This window comes from Marmota flaviventris, chromosome 12 (genome assembly GCF_047511675.1).
Source record: "Marmota flaviventris isolate mMarFla1 chromosome 12, mMarFla1.hap1, whole genome shotgun sequence".
Classification (NCBI taxonomy): domain Eukaryota; kingdom Metazoa; phylum Chordata; class Mammalia; order Rodentia; family Sciuridae; genus Marmota; species Marmota flaviventris.
This window is the reverse complement of record NC_092509.1, coordinates 56,517,534-56,533,435: the sequence shown is the minus strand read 5'-3', so window position 1 is coordinate 56,533,435 and position 15,902 is coordinate 56,517,534. Positions and strand designations below refer to the sequence as shown.

At 33.1% G+C, this 15,902-nt stretch overlaps 1 protein-coding gene across 5 annotated transcripts in view; it reads right to left on the bottom strand.

The window, feature by feature from the left end:
• Cdc42bpa (CDC42 binding protein kinase alpha) overlaps positions 1–15,902 on the bottom strand; it is a 301,602-nt gene that overhangs the window by 216,518 nt on the left and 69,182 nt on the right. For all 5 annotated transcript variants that reach the window (XM_071600007.1, XM_071600005.1, XM_071600008.1 and 2 more), the window contains exons 3-4: positions 4,914–4,997; positions 725–820 (exon numbers count right to left, since the gene is read on the bottom strand). In XM_071600007.1, the coding sequence (XP_071456108.1) occupies positions 725–820; positions 4,914–4,997 (180 nt within the window). The remainder of the gene's footprint in view (positions 1–724; positions 821–4,913; positions 4,998–15,902) is intronic.

Sequence of the window (15,902 nt, the reverse complement as noted above, 5' to 3'; positions counted from 1 at the left end):
GAAATAAAAATTGAGGTCAGAAATGAAAAGCTCTGAATAGCAAGCCAAGGAGTTAAATACTTAATTGTAGTAGATTTAATCTTATTGTTTCTCTCTTCTTTTTATTTATTCTCAATTGTAAAGCCTCTAATAGTTTGATTGTCCTCCATACTCCCAACTTTTGTGAAGCAGTTGAAGTCAATAAAAATGTAGCTCTACTTAGTGAAGCATATGGCCACTTGAAAAATATGTAAAATTTTAGGGACCGGGGTTGTGGCTCAGGGATAGAGCACTTGCCTAGCATGTATGAGGCCTGGGTTTGATCCTCAGCACCACATATCAATAAACAAATACAGTGAAAAATCCACTGGCAATTAAAAAAAATTTTTAAAAAAGAAATACGAAAAATATGTAGAATTTAAAAAGCAACAGAACACTATAAATAAAATAGTGGGACAATCATGAAAGAAAAAATCCTGAACCCTTTTATAGAATTTAACTGACAGAAATTTTAAAAATTTGTATAAAGTTTTGACTTCCTTACTTAAAAGTATAAATAATTTCAATGGACAGGTATCATATCACTGAGAGAAAAAAATTTCATACCAAGTGTTCAACTTATACCTGAAATGCAGTAATTTTTCTATTTAAAATCTACATTTAAATAATGCTCAACAGAAATTAATGCTAAATTCTGTCAACAAAAAATTAATAAGGATCAAAAACACATAAAAAAAATTCTTACTAAGTTATTGTCATCCTGGAAAGCATAGTGCAAAGTTGTAATCCATTTATTGTCTCCATTCACTAACACATCCCGTTCTTCACGAAAACATGCTGTCTGGAAAGGAAAGAAAAAAATTTTAGACAACACTTTAGGTAAAACTAGGAAACAAATTATGCAAACAATGGCTTAATATGCTTATTATACTATTTCTATTCTGGAAAGGAATATTTTCAATATATGGCTTTCAACAAATAACTATTTCAAAACAGCAACTGAGCTACTAGAATACTATACTTAAGAAAATATTTTATATCAAAAATATTGTCATAGTTTAAAACAATCATAAAATGAACGGAATAATTAAGAACCACAGGCCACAATACATTTTAGATAACATAAATGCATTTATTTTGCCACATTTACTTCTGGTCTTTTCAAAGAAATAAGACAAAGTTATAGTCTTCCTACTTCTTCCCATTCCTCTCCTTTCTTCCCTCACGTAAGCAATAAAATGAAGACAATGTACAGACTACCAATCATGTTTTGACCACATATATATATGTCCATAAACAACAAAACTGGATTATTTTTTTAAATTATGTTATAATTTTATCTATCCTTTTGCAAGTTGATTACTTCTTTCTCCAGAATTACTGTTTCCCTTTTTATCTGCTATGAAATTTATTTAGGCAACCCCCAATTATGAAAATATATATCATTTCCAAATTTGCATTACAACAAGGCTGTAATGAGTATATTTGTATAAGTTTCTCTACAGTATACACTTAGAAGTAAAAACATTAGATATAGCAAATTTCAACTTTGCCAAAAATAGCAATTCTCTATATTAATTACCACTGTACCCCAGCATACAAAAGTCCCTTTTCCTCACATCCTCAAATGTACTTGCCATTATTAAAATTAAGTGGTTGCCTATGATGGCTGTCAAATTATGTCTCATTGTTCTTTTAAGTAACATATTCCTAATTACAGGTGCTGATTAATAACTTTATATATATATACACAAATATATACACACTTGCTACCTTAACTTTCTCTTTGAATGTTTACTTTGAATGTCCTTTTTGCACATTTTCCCTAATGAATTGGGTTTTTTCATATTTATTTGTTGAAGTTTTAATTTATTCTGAGAATAAATTTCCACTACTATGAAAATATATCCTAGAGAATCTGAGAAATATATGATTAAAAATAAAAAACAATTTATGTAATACATTATAATTCTATTATACAAAATCTTTAATTTTTTTAATTAAAAAGAAAACAAAAAATACTATACCAGAAACTTAAAAAATAAATGAGAGGTAAAATAGAAAGTAAAAGTCTCCTAAGTAATGCCCCCACAATTTCAATTTCCAATTGTGTTCACAAGTCACTACCATTAAGCATACTCAGAAAATTCCTGCATATACAGAAGCCTACACACATGCACATGCATGCACACATGCATACAGACACATTTTATATTCATGTAGTATCTCACCTCTCCCATCGTATTTTTCTTTATAGAAATGAAATCACACTGCACTCTAAGTTGCTTATTTTTCCTAAATAATAATATATTTGAACATCTTTTGATCTTATTACATATAACCCAGCCTAAGTTTTCTGAACAGCTATACCATATTGCATACACACTGCAAATATCATCACAGAGCATGTCTACTTGTAGTAGGTGCAAAGTTATTATTTCTCACAAGATAAATAGTCATGATAAAGAAAACAATCTATAACACTGTGATCCAATTAGCTCAAATATTGCCAGCGTATACCCATAAATTTTATTTGGACAAATAGCATTTCCAAAGCCAGGCATTAAATGGCAACAACAGATAACACCCAAACAAATAAAGTTTAAACCAACTGAAATGGGCAATTTAACCTGTTAATTATGTTATTAAAATCTATAACAGTATGTATTAATTCACGTTAGGAAGAAAACAGAATTGCAAGACCTATTTACCAGTAAGTCCTATTTTATAACTGAAGTGATCTGAAGTTATGGCTTACTACTGGCATGGTAGAAAGGTTCTGAAAGTTGTTAGGGCCTAAGAGAAGGACTTCTCCTGGTATGAACTCACAATGACAGACATCAAAAAAATTTTAGGGGGCTGGGGTTGTGGCTCAGTAGTAGGGCGCTTGCCTTGCAGACCTTAGGCACTGGGTTCGATCCTCAGCACCACATAAAAAGAAAAATACATAGATAAAATAAAGATATTATATCCATCTACAACGAAAAAACTAATTTTTTTAATTTTTTAGGCATTCCAGCTAGATTCTAATAACCATTATTTCATTTGATTGATTTCAAACTAAATAAAACTTCAAATATGCTAAACTGTTCAGTAAAAAATAATATTTAAAAATAAAAAAACATACAATAAACTATGACACTAAATTTCAAACGTAACAAGACTAGAAAGACAAATGCAACAATCCCTTCTTCCCAATGTACCATGGTTCGATTTCAGCAATTACTTTGTTGGTGAATCTTGTTTCATTACACACTCACTCACTCACCACCACCCCTCAGTTCCCTGAGTACACACGTTCAGAAACAATGAAGTTTTTAAAGAAAATCCAAGACATATGATTTTATCCACAAATATTTAGCTATAAAACTATTCTTACTAATGCTTCAGGTGCTGAGTGTCTAAATGTAAAAAAGACAGCCTACTTCTTTTGCTTCTATATCGCATTCTCCTAGTTAGTTATGACAATTGGGAGAGAGGATTCTACTTGCATCTAGTGGATAGAGGCCAAGGATGCTGTTAAATGACCTAAAATGTACAAGCGAGCTTCTACAACAAAGACTTATCCAGCCCCAAATGTCAAAAAAGTTTCCCTGTTGAGAAACCCTGTTTTAGATCAGTACTAACCAAACCATGATGTATGAATAATCTATGGTTCATAAATGTGTTGTGAGGATTCAAATAGTTTAAAGCTATAATAATGTATACTTCAATTATATTTTTTAAAAAACTAAACAAAATATTTTTAAATTTCGCTCCTGTAAAAACAGGATATTTGGGTCTCATCAAATTATCAATCTTGGATATTTGGGTCTCATCAAATTATCAATCTTAGACAGCACATCAAAATTGCATGTATATTTGAAAATCATGTCAAAAAGAGATGTCTATACCCACTAGTTTCTCATTTTTTTAGGAATAAAGACTTCTTCACTCAAAAAATATTACCACAGAAAAATCCTGGATAATAACTGAAAATTTCTCTAATATTTGATGAAGGAAAAGTCAAAATTTTCATTTTCAAAAAATAAGTAAGTAGAATTTTAAATTAAAAATTTCAGAAAATCCAAATATTACATCTTATACAGCATGGCATCATCACATATCTGGCCCCCCCTCATTTTACCATATGTTTGATGATCAAGCCAAATAGGATATTTTATCATTTTAACTTAATTGTCAGTAAAAATGTTGTTTAACATAATAAAGAGAGAATATGATAGCATGAATAATTAGCAAGCTTGTTAAGAAACCGGCACATTTAAATAAATAAAGATATTCTGGTCCAACATTTATAGAAGACAATTTGTTTAAAGCAATAGCTATTAAAATTTAAATGTGGGCTGGGGTTGTAACTCAGTGGTACAGTGCTTGACTAGCATGTGTGAGACGCTGGGTTTGATTCTCAGCACCATATATAAATAAATAAAATAAAGGTCCATCCACAACTTAAAAAAAAAAAAAAATTTAAATGTATCCCCTAACCCCATGCCCAAGAGTTGTAGTGGCAAGGAGTTTAATTTGAGAAGTAGATAAGTTCTAGAAGTCACACAAAATGAAAAATCCCTTCATGTAAAATTTATCCTAAAATCATTTCAATCTTGGTATATGCAAATTTGGAGTAGCAATATTTCTTATTAAGAACACTTCATACTCTCCCTCCCTTTTCTTTTTCTTAAAATTTACATTGCATATATATCTTGGGTAGCACGACTACTTCTCATGTACTATTTTCTTCTGTTGTGACATTTCTCTTTAATACACACAAGCAGAGTTAGTGAAAAAATGTATTAATAGCTTTACTGTTATCTTATTAAGAATTCACACTATGGATAAGCTCACAAAATTACTGCAATATACATGTGTAAAGATTTTTACTACAACATGATTCAAAACAGTAAAAATGAGAAAACACTGTATATTAAGATTCTTACCTCAGCTCTTTTCAGCATTTCCCATTTATTCAAAATTTTCATGGCAAATACCTTATCTGCATTTTTTAGTTTTACTACAGCAACCTAGAAAAGATAAAGGAAATATAACTTTTAAAATATGACATATATATTACTTCTTTCCAGTTATCCATTTTCCTTTTTCCTCTCTGTAAAAAAATAAATGCCAATTATCAATTATTTTAATGCAGCTCAAATCTAAAATCCTAAATTAAACAATGTCAGGTAAAAAAAAACAAAAGGTGTATTAGTGAACATATGCCAAACCAATAACTGTACTTATGAACACTGTATCAGTTAGTTATTATATATTATATATTCCTTTCCAAGTTTTCTGCCCTGGAAGTTAAACTCAACATCTACAGTTACTAAGAAATATACCAAAATGTACAACATGAAAGTAATAGATTTTATTAAATAATGCTTGCCAAATTCCAACATGATACTATAGGGTATGCCAGCTGCCAAAACAAATATGTTCTATGGGGATCAAGCAACATGAAAGAAATTGAAAATTATCCTATTTTTCATTCCACATACTCATATGCCACAACCCCCAATCCACAGACACCACACACACACACACACACACACACACACACACACTCTCTCTCTCTCTCTCTCCCCCCCCTCCTTCTCCCTCTCCCTCTCCTGCTCCAACAGCAATTAAGACTAACAGTCTATAGTCTAGAAACTATAGACTCTACACATCCATTCGAATAATAACACAAAAAGCAAACAGATATTTCTGTACCTTATATTTCACCTATGGATCAAAAAATTCCCAAATACAAATAAATAGGACCCCATTATCATACTTAATAAACTGGTTACGTTTGTTTCTATCTTTCTGTTTCAGTTTGACAATTTCTAAAGGTCCTTCAAATCTGTTGGATTTGTTATGGGGCTAAGGCTAAACTACAGAAAAGGAAGATAAATATTAAGTGACAATGTTTTCAATTATTGAAAGGCAGGAGTGAGGAAGACAAATAATACCTGCTGTGTTTGGATCTTAATTGTCTCCCAAAGGTCCATTTGGTAAAGGTTTGGTCCTCAGCATAGTATTTGTGAAGAGTGTGAAAAGTTTTAAAGAGGTAGGTACTAGTTGGAGGTCTTTAAGTTGTTGGGACTTGCTTTCAAAGGGCTTTGTGGAAACCCATTCGCCTCATTTACCTCTCCTTTCAAGTCCCAGCCATGAGGTAAGCAGTTTTACTCCGCCAGGAGCTTCCCACTATGACGTGCTGCCATCATAGACCCCAAAGCAACAGAGCCTATTGATCATGGAATATTGATTTGAAATCTCCAAAACCATGAATCCCAACAAACCTTTTTCTCTTTGTAAGTTGATTATCTTAAGTATTTTGTTGCAGTAGTGGGAAGCTAACATACTACACTAATATGCGGAAGAGAATAACATACACAGAGATCTTTAAACAGTTCAAAGGGATATTTTCAAGTATAGGTAATAGATTGAAATCCAAGCTGAAAAACTTTTTAAAAATTAATCTTGGTCTGGGGATATAGCTCAGATCATACAGTGCTTGCCTTGCATGCACAAGGCCCTAGGTTCAATTTCCAGCAAAACCAAAAATCATCACCATCATCATCATCATCATCATCTCAATAGCAATTATGCACATCAAGAGCATTTAATAAATTTATTTGAATCTGATTGCAATAAAAGTAGTTTATATGATAAGATTAAAATCAGTGCATAATAATGAACATTTCCTGGTTATTGTTTTTAAAAGTATGATGACTATAATTAGTTTTTCATCAATTGAGATGCTGGCGGGGAAAAAGAGGAAGTATTTCAATTTTAAATACAATCATTTGAGTCTTTAGTCCTACCTGGTCTTATTGGAAGAAATGATGGGTCAGTTAAATTGTTCTCCCAAAAGGTTCACACTTAACACATAACAAGCAAGAAAAAACTTATAGCACTGTCTTACTAAAATCTCTGAAAGGGTGAAAACACAAGGTGAGCTACTCTATAGACTCTGAAATCAATGTTGCACAACTGGGAGTGCACATGGACAGGACAGAAGCATTAAGCTAGACAAGCCTATAGTTAAGTCAGAAAAATAGATGTGAAAGGCTATCACATAAGCCCTGTTACTCAAATGTAGGGAAGAAAGATCAGAAGACTCCAACACTTAGGTACCTTCCACTCTTCGTGTCATGACCTGAGAAAAATGTACTCTTAACCCTACATAATTCACCAGTTTTCTATGTGTATGAGTAAATAAGAACCCAAAGGCAATATCAATGATAACATTGGTAGTAGCAGTACCCACTAACATATAAGGAGTGTTGAAATGCCACACATACACTAAGACTTTTAAATAAATCCACAATCCCTTAACCATAATTCTAAAAGTTTTTCATAACTCATTTGGTAGCATGTGGTGACATCAGGCTATTAATATCTTTTACTTTTTATCTCAATTTAATATAAAGAAAAACATGCTTCACTGAAGAAACATGAATACATTTGCTAATGGAATACTGCTCCAAACTGTAAGAGAGTGTTACATAAAATATACATGAATACATGAACTAAATTATCTTTCCAAAATCCAAAAAATACTGGAACCAAAACAATGTATGGGTTATACATCTGTGCAGTAGGAATAATGATGATGACACCTAGCATTTATTGAACATACAAACACTTAGCTAGCATTTATTGCATCTGTTTAGAGGGGTGCAGCAACATCAACTTAGCCAGACTCAAACAGGGTTTGAGTTCTAGTTTTGTCATTAACTGTATATATCTGGGCAAAAAATGTAACCTTTCAAAACTTCGGTTTTGGGGTCAATATAATGAGGTTAATAACAATACATACTTTACATAATTGTAGTAAAGACTAAAATCATCAATACGAGCACAAAGGACTTACCACAGGGTCTGGTATTTCATTAAGTGTTCAGTGAGTATTAGCTATTATGTGTCAGCACTGTGCTAAGCATGTGGCAAACAGTATACCTGTCCTATGGCATATGAAGAGAAAAAAAAAAAAAAACTTCCATGTTTTCAACTGAACTTTCCATGATTTTATATCTATAGAATATACATATACATAGAAATATAGGCCAAAATTCCCTGAATTTAAAATATTTACATATGAATAAAAGGCCACAATAATTCACCATAGTGTGGTTTTCAATAGTAGAAATGGACCACCTTAAACATTCTATAAGAAGAAACTGACTAAATGTCATAGGAGAGTAGAAAATTATTCATATGCTTGAAGAAAATTATTGAAGAACAGTATCTGACAGGGAAAACCTCACAATGTTATATGTAAGAAAGAAGTTTGCTAAAGTTAGCAGACTATGACTTGGTTTTCTACATACACACAAAATAGATACCATCAATTTCTATGTCATATATATATAGAGAGAGAGAGAGAAATATAAGCACCAAAATATATTAGATGATCAGCTATTTCTAGGAGAAATGATTTCTATTTCCCTTTCTGTATCTTCTGTATGAAATATACAAAATGTGAAACATGGAATGGGATAGGATGGAATACCACACCTCATGAAATGACCACTAATTATGGAGGTTTTGTAGTGTGACTTATAAAGGCCAACATAAGCCACATTCTACACATCTGTGTGGTAATCAAGAATGTCAGGCTGCTGCATATATACATATCGAAAAATATTTGCAAAACCATCTTAGAACAATTTTATGAGCTACCTAAAAAATTTTCTGGAATGAAGTGTGTGGGTGTAGAAAAATAACAATATAGAAATAAAAGTCTTGAATTATCAAATAGATAACATGATGAAAAATGATTATGACATTTACAAGGTGATAAAACAATGACCTTGCTTTTCTCCTTTAACACTATAAACATTTTCACGTTCATTTCAGCAGAAGAAAACCAAGAAAAAGATGATTCTCTTAGAACTCTAACTTTAGGTCCTATATTTTCAAAAACCATGGCTAACTGACATGTAAGAGGGCAGGATGTTAAAATGTCCTTCTTTAAGGCAAGAGACAGAGTTGGGTGGTGGAGTGGTTGCCCAGCATGCACTAGGCCCAGAGTTCAATCCCTTGTGTTACAAAAAGGGAGGAAAAAAAATGTCATTTCTAGTTTAATATGATCAAAATGAAAAATATATTTAGAATTAACTAGAAAATTTTAAAGTTAACATAAAATAAAGATATATTTGTAAACATTAATATTTAAAGATGCCTTTAAACATTTTGTAGTAAAAGCTACTAGATGCTAGAAAAACTATACACACTTCAGAAATAATGAGTATCTGACAAATGTATGCATATTGGTTGTTAAACACAATTTAAGTATCATCATTTATAGTTACAACCTATAACTTAAGATTGATCATACTACTCTGATAGGATTTCAATATGCAGAAATAGTTGCCATGGAGTTCTGCAAATCTAGTCTGTCTTTGACATCCAAATTCACTATACCTTCTCTGTTCTGTCCCATTCCAAACTATCATCATATCTTGCCTGAATTGTCCTACCTCTCTACTTCTGCCCTTACCCCCCCCACACACAATTTATTACCAATCCTGAAGCCACAGATCCTGTTAAAATCTCCTGCTCCCAAACTTCCAGTGGTTTCCCGTCTCCCTCCAAATCAAAGTCAAAGTCCTTACTATATTTATAAGGCCAACATGTTTGGGCCTTTCAACCTCTCTGACCTCATATTACTCACCCCCTAATTTATTCTATTCCAATCAAAATAGTCACTTTACTCAATCCTACCTCAAGCCCTTAGGTCTGGAAAATTCTATCTCCACAGAGACACATGGCCTGTTCTCTAATTCCCACACTGAAATGATCCCTTGACAGTTTCTATCCCTTTTCTTTGCTTCCTTTTCCCCCTTACTTCTTTATCACTATTAATGAACTATGTATTCACATACTGTGTTTATTGTTTATTCATTCACTAGAATACAAGCTCTATGAGAACAGGGATTTTTATCTCATTTGTTCACTAGTACATGCCTAGTGTCTGAGAATCAATAGGTACTCAATAAACATTTGTTGGATAAATGAATTGTTTTTAATCTTTGTGGGTGCATATACATGGAAAGCTATAAGACACCAATATTCTCAACTGCAAGTATACTACTACACCAATACCAAAACTCAAGTCACTAGGGTAAAAGAGATACAACGTGCATATGATGATTTATGAAGGTATCAGATTATTCCAGTTCATGCTACTTCTTAACGGGCATTCAAAGTCTCAACTTTACAAGTTAGCCCTTATTATCTTTGTTTATTACTGTTAACCATTTAATGTTTTACATCATTGTCTCCCATGTATCTCTCCTGTTTAACATCTACAATCATTTTCCATTAATAATAACAAAATAACAAAACTAACTTTTATTTTTGGAAAGCTTACTCTGCATATGATACTGGGTCAAGAAATCACATGTGCAACCTCATTTAATCCTTACACCAATCTAGAGTAGGTTCTAAAATTCCCACTTAAGAAATCAGTAAACTAAGTTTAGAGAATTTAAATTACTTATAGTCATATAATTAATAAGTAATACCACCAGGATATGTATCCTGGTTATCTGATTACAGAACTCATGTTCTTTTCAACTGTAAATATAATCATAAAGAATAGTTACAGACAAAAAAAAACTTACAAATATAAATACAGTCATAATGACCAGTTCTATAGGTACTGAGAGTTCTTCCCATTCGTTATGTCTACAATTTTGATACCTTCTGACATATTAATGGGGATTGTAGTATTTGTGGAAATCATTGCTCTGTATTTTTAAAAACTGTTCTATGAGTGATCAATTTCTGTTCAAAATTTTTATCAAAAAATGGGGGAAAAAATAAGTCTCTTTAACATGAAACTAAAAATACCACAAAGAATTTACCAAACAGTCAGAGGTATTAGGAGCAATAGTCAAAACTTAAAATTTGGTACAGCACAGACATCAACTATTTGAAACAATGACTATAAAAATACAATATGCCCACACCTGTGTGCCTTTATGGACTAACAACCTGCACCATCAAAGGTGAATCATGCACTATAACTTCAAACTTCTTTTACTTTCCCATGAATCCCAGGAGAGCCAGAGTAAAAGAGTTTTTAAATAATAAATGTCTTTTCAGACCCTACTACTAGATTATGCAGACATATAAGGGCCTAGTTATAGTAATTAGAGGAAGCAGGCTAATTAAAAGCTTTTGACACCTGAAGCAGGGGTAGCAGGCCAAAGCAGCAAGCTTTCACAACAAGCTCTGAAGCCCAGAAGCCTTGAAGCTGCCGGAGCAAGGCTGGAGCAGGCAGAAGCGGTGAGCCACCAGGAAACTGTGGACAGGTAACACCCAGGGCGTAAGTTAAAGGTTTTCCTGAAAGCAAAAAGGAAAACCCAGCGTTAAGTTAAGCAGTAACTGACAACAACTGAGTTGTAGAGAGAAGGTTCTTAAGTCACAGAGATGCTGAATTTCAATTATGTCTTGCTCCTAATTGTTTCCCGTGATTTATGCATTTCTTGTAGGAGTTATATAAACTATGCATGTGTTTTCATGGTTTGGTTTTTTTGTTTTTGTTTTGTTTTGTAAAAGCACAGTTGAAAGAAATGTTTCTATCCAATATCCATGCAAAAGGAAGCCTATCCACTGGGCCTAAATACCTGTTTACAAATTCCTGGTAGAATGCAAGTAACTTGGAGGAAATCATTATCTGTTTAGGGTCTTAGCATTTCTAAAACTATTAGTTGATAAACACCACAGGGTATGTAAGCTCAGCAGAGATGTTTTTATCAGGATTGAATAAGCACTAAAGCTCAAAATCCAGCCAGTACTACTTTTATATACAAAATTAACTCTGTCTTAAAATAACAGAGTAGACTATAAGCAATCTGTTGCTTTTTACATATTCAAATTAATATCCATACACAGCAAGAAGATACCCAATAAAAACAAAAAAGATACCTTCTCACACTCAAATCTAAATATTATCAGTCATGCATTAAGTACTATGAAATGACTCCTGAGGTCTAACTGACACTGACCTGTGACCAGGCAGGACTTAGTCCTACTCAGCTGACTTCTGGACTGTCTGCTGCTGCTAATTCCCCAGCTCTGCACCCCATTCTTTCAAGCATCATGACTGAAGAGCAAACCTGGCCAATCCTAACTATCTGCCTCACTTAACCTAATGAGTAACTGTAATTCTCCAGTGCCCTATCCTTTTTTTTTTTCCAGTCCCTTTTATGAATTAAATTCTGTAAGTTATTTTTAGCATTGCTTCCTTTTTTTCCATAGTTCAATCTCAGCTGAGCCTTCAAAGCAAACTGTGTAGTCTCACCATTTATTCTTTGTCATTCTCAACAGACTTTTGCCAGTCTTCTAAAATGCACTGTGTCACCTTGATATCATATCTGTCCTCTCCACTCTTCTTCAGACAATGACCAGGTGGCCTACTTCATAGCTAATAAATCCTTCATATTCCCTCATGCCATGTTTAAATGTTTCTATATTTCCACTTATCCTTATCTCTTTTTCTTTCGAACCCCAGGAAGAGGTATCCCTACCACTTTTCAAAGTTAACAGTATCATTTCAGATTTTGATCCCAAGACTCTCCTCTTCTTTCCCTTTTTGTCCCTGTTGGATCCAAGACTTCTTTCCTGTCTTCAATCCCCCTTTCTCCTGATTCCTGGATATTAACTGAAAAACTTTTCTGAGACCCTTCTCCACCCATGAACAAAATTTAGTATTTAATAGAATTCCAATAAATAAAAAATAAACAAAAACTTCAACAACATTCCACCTTTCCTCAGGGAACTTATATCATATCCCTTTTCCATACAGCATCATTTCTCCATAAAGCACATTTTCAACAAGTAGTATACCCTTACTTATTCTACTTGCTCACATTTATTTTCTTCTCAATCTCTTTCAATCTAGTTTCTATATCACTTTATTCAATCTAGTTTGTATTTCACTTCATTAGACTGAAATTATTCTTTCAAAGATCAATAATGAACTTCTAAGTTCCAAATAAAATATACTATTCTGGTTGCTTCAACCACTCTTCACTATTGGACACTGAAGGGAATCATTTCCTAGTTTTTCTTTTTCTGAAAACTGTTAAATATTGTTTCCCCAAGGATCCCTGCATCACCTGTTAATGTCTCTTCCCTTCCTGACATGTATTATCTGTTCCAAAAGCCTCAACTAACACCTCTATGCTGACAATTTCTAACTCCTTATTTCTTAGACCTATCTTTCTAGCTGCTTTCTAGTCCTCTTTCTAGAATATTCACAATCGTCTTCAATTTAACAAGCCAAAAACATATATACCAAATTCATTTACTCAATCTAGAGATCACTAATCTATGAATTCTATCTTTAACTCATTCCTGACATGTGTAACTGGGGAAGAGAGGAAGAAATTCAAGACATCCTTAAGACATAAAAGTTGGTGTCTGATTAGATAAAGGGAACTAGAGAGTGAGAAATACAGAACTTGTCTTTGTTTTCTTCTCTATTTAACCCTTCCTCAAGACTATCATCAATTTTATCTATCATTTCTCTGCTTTTTTAATAGAATTTAATAGAATTCCAACTACTATAAAATTGGAATAATGTTCCTCAGCATAGCAATACCAGGTCATTCACTACTTTGCCCAAGTGACTTTCTAATCCTCTTTTACCACCAACAAAAACCCTATCTTCCAGTCAGTCACAAGAGCACCCAAACAAAAAGAAATACATTTAAAAGAAAAGGTAATTCTTGGTTCTAATAGAATATATTATAGAAAATTGATAAAATTAAAGTATAAAGAAAAATAAATCCAACACTTTCAGATTAGAAGACTCATCTAAAATCACATAATCTTTTCTATGTTCTTTAAACCAACAAATCCTCTTTTGGGAAACTTATTCTTAGAAAAACATTTGAAATGCAGTGAAAGCATTATGTACAAAAACACTATGGAGGGCATTTATGATACTGGGGAAAAAAAAGAAAAACCTACATAGTTTGTTCTTTCATTCTACAAACCCATACTGAACACCCACTGTGTACTAGACATTGTTGTAGATGCTGGGGAATTGCAGAATGCTGATGGAGGGGGAATCATTATATTCATGGAGCATGTATTGTTTAACAACAGAGAAATGGAACTATGGAACATCCACATAATGCTTTGTATACAACCATAAAAATCAGGTTTATAGGGGCTGGGGTTGTGGCTCAGCAGTAGAGCGCTCGCCTAGCATGTGTGAGGCCCTGAGTTTGTTTCTCAGCACCACATAAAAATAAATAAAGTATTGCGTCCAACTACAACTAAAAAAATAATAATAATTATTAAAAAATCAGGTTTACAAAGAAACATTTTAATATACAATAAAAAGATAAAATGGTAAAGAAACCTCATTAGATATTTACAAAACTATTCCAATTTTATTACCTATGAGTAAAAACAAAATTGGTAAAATTCCCCCAAAATTGTGGAAGTAGATACCAATGCTATGAACCTCTCTCTTGCTGAGTAGACTGCAAACCTAAACAAGGGCATGGAATATAACAGAATTATAGTGGATGTTTAATAAGAATTACTTTCATTAGCAAACATGATGGTATGAAAAAAAAAAGAACTTATTTTTCCTATCTATTTAATACTCAACAGGAAAAAGTACAGTAAGTACTAAATATAATGAATAAGAGAAAGTCACTCTCTGCCCTTGCAGAGATTACAGTCTACTGGTAAAGACAAACATTAAACTCAAATAAGAAATTTAATAAATACTAGGAAGAAGTTTTTAGGTATTCTCATCTTCCCCAATATATAAAAGTGTCTGATATATGTATTCCCATGTGTATAAACTCATTCATCCTTTTGTCTTTTATTCAGTTCTTCCATGGATTCACTAATTTCTGACATTGACTCTTCATATCCAAATAGGAAATTATTTTAATGAAGAAAGAGGTGATGACAAATACATTTTGTCAAGCAGGGGCCTTAAATACAATGCATTAGTCATTTCAAAGTATTTGAAAACTTGTGTCAAAAGACATCAGAGCTCAGACAAAGTCACTTAGCTTTTTTTATTATTATTATTTTTAATGTTGCCACCTTTTTCTTCTCAAACTTCAATTTAGAAGGGGGTGGGAAAATTCTTCCTCAAAAGCAGGAAAGGCTTAGCATCAAGAGGCAAATAAGGAAAACAAAGGTTAGGAATTCCCTTTCACTCCTGCCCACATGACAAATTCATATGGATAAGGACTCAAGACATGCCTTCAGGCAACTGAACTGAAAGCCCCCATTTCAACATCACTCTGTTCTACTACACTACCAAGTAGGTGTGTAAGGCTTGCTAAAACCTCAAATCTACTATCTGGATACATATACTTTGAGATCCAAAGCTGAGAACCAAGGTTTGCATCTGGAAAAAAGTAGTTGGACATCTCCAGATTGGCCCTAAATTCAAGTCCCCCCGCCCCCTTTTTTTTTTTTTTTTTTTTGGTACCAAACTGACTTCAGGAGTACTCAACCACTGATCCACATCCCCAGCCCTATTTTGTATTTTATTTAGAGACCAGGGTCTCACTGAGTTGCTTAGTGAGTAACTGTGCCTTGCAGTTGCTGAGGCTGGCTTTGAACTCCTATCTCAGCCTCCCAAGCCACTGGGATTATAGGCTGGGCCCCTCCCTTTTTAACAGAGGATCCTGGTATCTTTGAACTTGTTCTGGTTCCAACATACTATTTAAAAATCCAAGGCAAAGGGAGGCGAGTAATTTGAACCTCACCTCATCAGACTCAAACAGGATAAAATTACAGCCCAGAAATCCAAAGTATCAAAAGATTTGAGACACAAGAACTGAAGACATTTATGAATGATGACATTATATAGAGTCAGAAGCAGGAAGGAATTGGGGTTCTCAAAAGATGTAAACACTAAAGAACCTCAGCTGTGAAAGGCAGCCAAA